Genomic DNA, 1137 nt, shown 5'->3' with positions numbered 1-1137 from the left:
CCTGCCGGGCTGGGATGACAGCGCTGTTGCTTCGGGGCCAGGCTCTGCCCCGGCTGCCAGCGGCGTCACGGCCTAGGGCGGCCACGGACACGATGGTCGGCGGGAGACAGGGCCCAGGGCCGCCAAGGGCCACCGTCCGCCAGGCTTGCGACGGAGCCCCGGGCCTGGCTCCTCCTGGGGGGGGGAGGGCGCAGCCCCCCAGCGCCATCGGCTCCTCCCACCTCGAGGCGCTCTGAGCTCGCCAGTCGGAGTGGAGGCCGGGGAGGGGCGGCAAGGAGTGGCAAGCGAGGGGTCAGGAGGGGTCAGCGCCGGGTTCTTGGGGACTGAGTCAGCTGTGCGGACTCAGCCTGTGTGCTGTGGGCAGAGGCGGCGTCCGGGAGAGGGGCTGCCTGGGAGGCGCGGCTGCCCGTCCTCTCTGCAGCGCTCACCCGGCCATCAGGGGCCCCCGGCGACTGTCTGTGCCTGGCCTGACCCCGAGGGGTGCACCACTGGGCACTGTGTCCGCGCCCGTGTGGTCGGTGGCTGGCTGGCAGTTTTAAAAAAGGTCAAGGCCCCCCGCCCCCGCCCCACCTTCAGGCGGGGCGTCGTGAGGAAAGAGGAGGTGCAGGCGCAGACGTGGGGCTGGGCCGCTGCGGGTGGGGGAGCCGAGGCGGGGCGGCGGTTCTGTCTCGCCCGGGCGCTGGGGTGCGCCTGTCCCTGGCGTGGGCGTTCACTGTCGCGCTTTCTTTTTGAAGGTGCTAGTGCTCGGAAACAAGAGGGACCTGCCGAACGCCTTGGATGAGAAACAGCTCATCGAAAAGATGTACGTCCGCAGCCGGGCCGCGGCGGCACTGTCCCGCTTCCCAGTGCCGCTGGCCCAGGCCTTGCCTGGCCCCGGCCGCTGGCAGCGCCGAGTGTGGCTTGGCTCCCAGACAGACTCGGCCCGCGGGAGGAGCGGGCCTGGAGGAGCAGCTCGCAGCTCGCCTCTTCGAAAGTGCAGGGAGGGACGGACTGACTGTCACCTCTGCTTCTTGCAGGAACCTGTCTGCTATTCAGGATAGAGAAATCTGCTGCTATTCGATTTCTTGCAAAGAAAAGGATAACATAGGTAAGAGCCCCCCGCCGGCAGCGCGGCCGTGCGCGGGCGGGGCCCGGGGC

At 69.9% G+C, this 1137-nt stretch overlaps 1 protein-coding gene across 1 annotated transcript in view; it reads left to right on the top strand.

Moving 5' to 3' along the window:
• The window catches only part of ARL8B (ADP-ribosylation factor-like 8B), a 15480-nt gene that overhangs the window by 11660 nt on the left and 2683 nt on the right, over positions 1-1137 (top strand). Inside the window, exons 4-5 of the mRNA XM_004692245.2 lie at positions 735-802; positions 1017-1087. Coding sequence (XP_004692302.1) covers positions 735-802; positions 1017-1087 — 139 coding nt within the window. The remainder of the gene's footprint in view (positions 1-734; positions 803-1016; positions 1088-1137) is intronic.

The sequence above is a fragment of the Condylura cristata genome, unplaced genomic scaffold (genome assembly GCF_000260355.1).
Source record: "Condylura cristata isolate star-nosed mole 26May11 unplaced genomic scaffold, ConCri1.0 scaffold00033, whole genome shotgun sequence".
In the NCBI taxonomy this organism is placed as follows: Eukaryota; Metazoa; Chordata; class Mammalia; order Eulipotyphla; family Talpidae; genus Condylura; species Condylura cristata.
The sequence above is the reverse complement of the archived record's forward strand: the minus strand, read 5'-3'. Positions and strand labels throughout refer to the sequence as shown.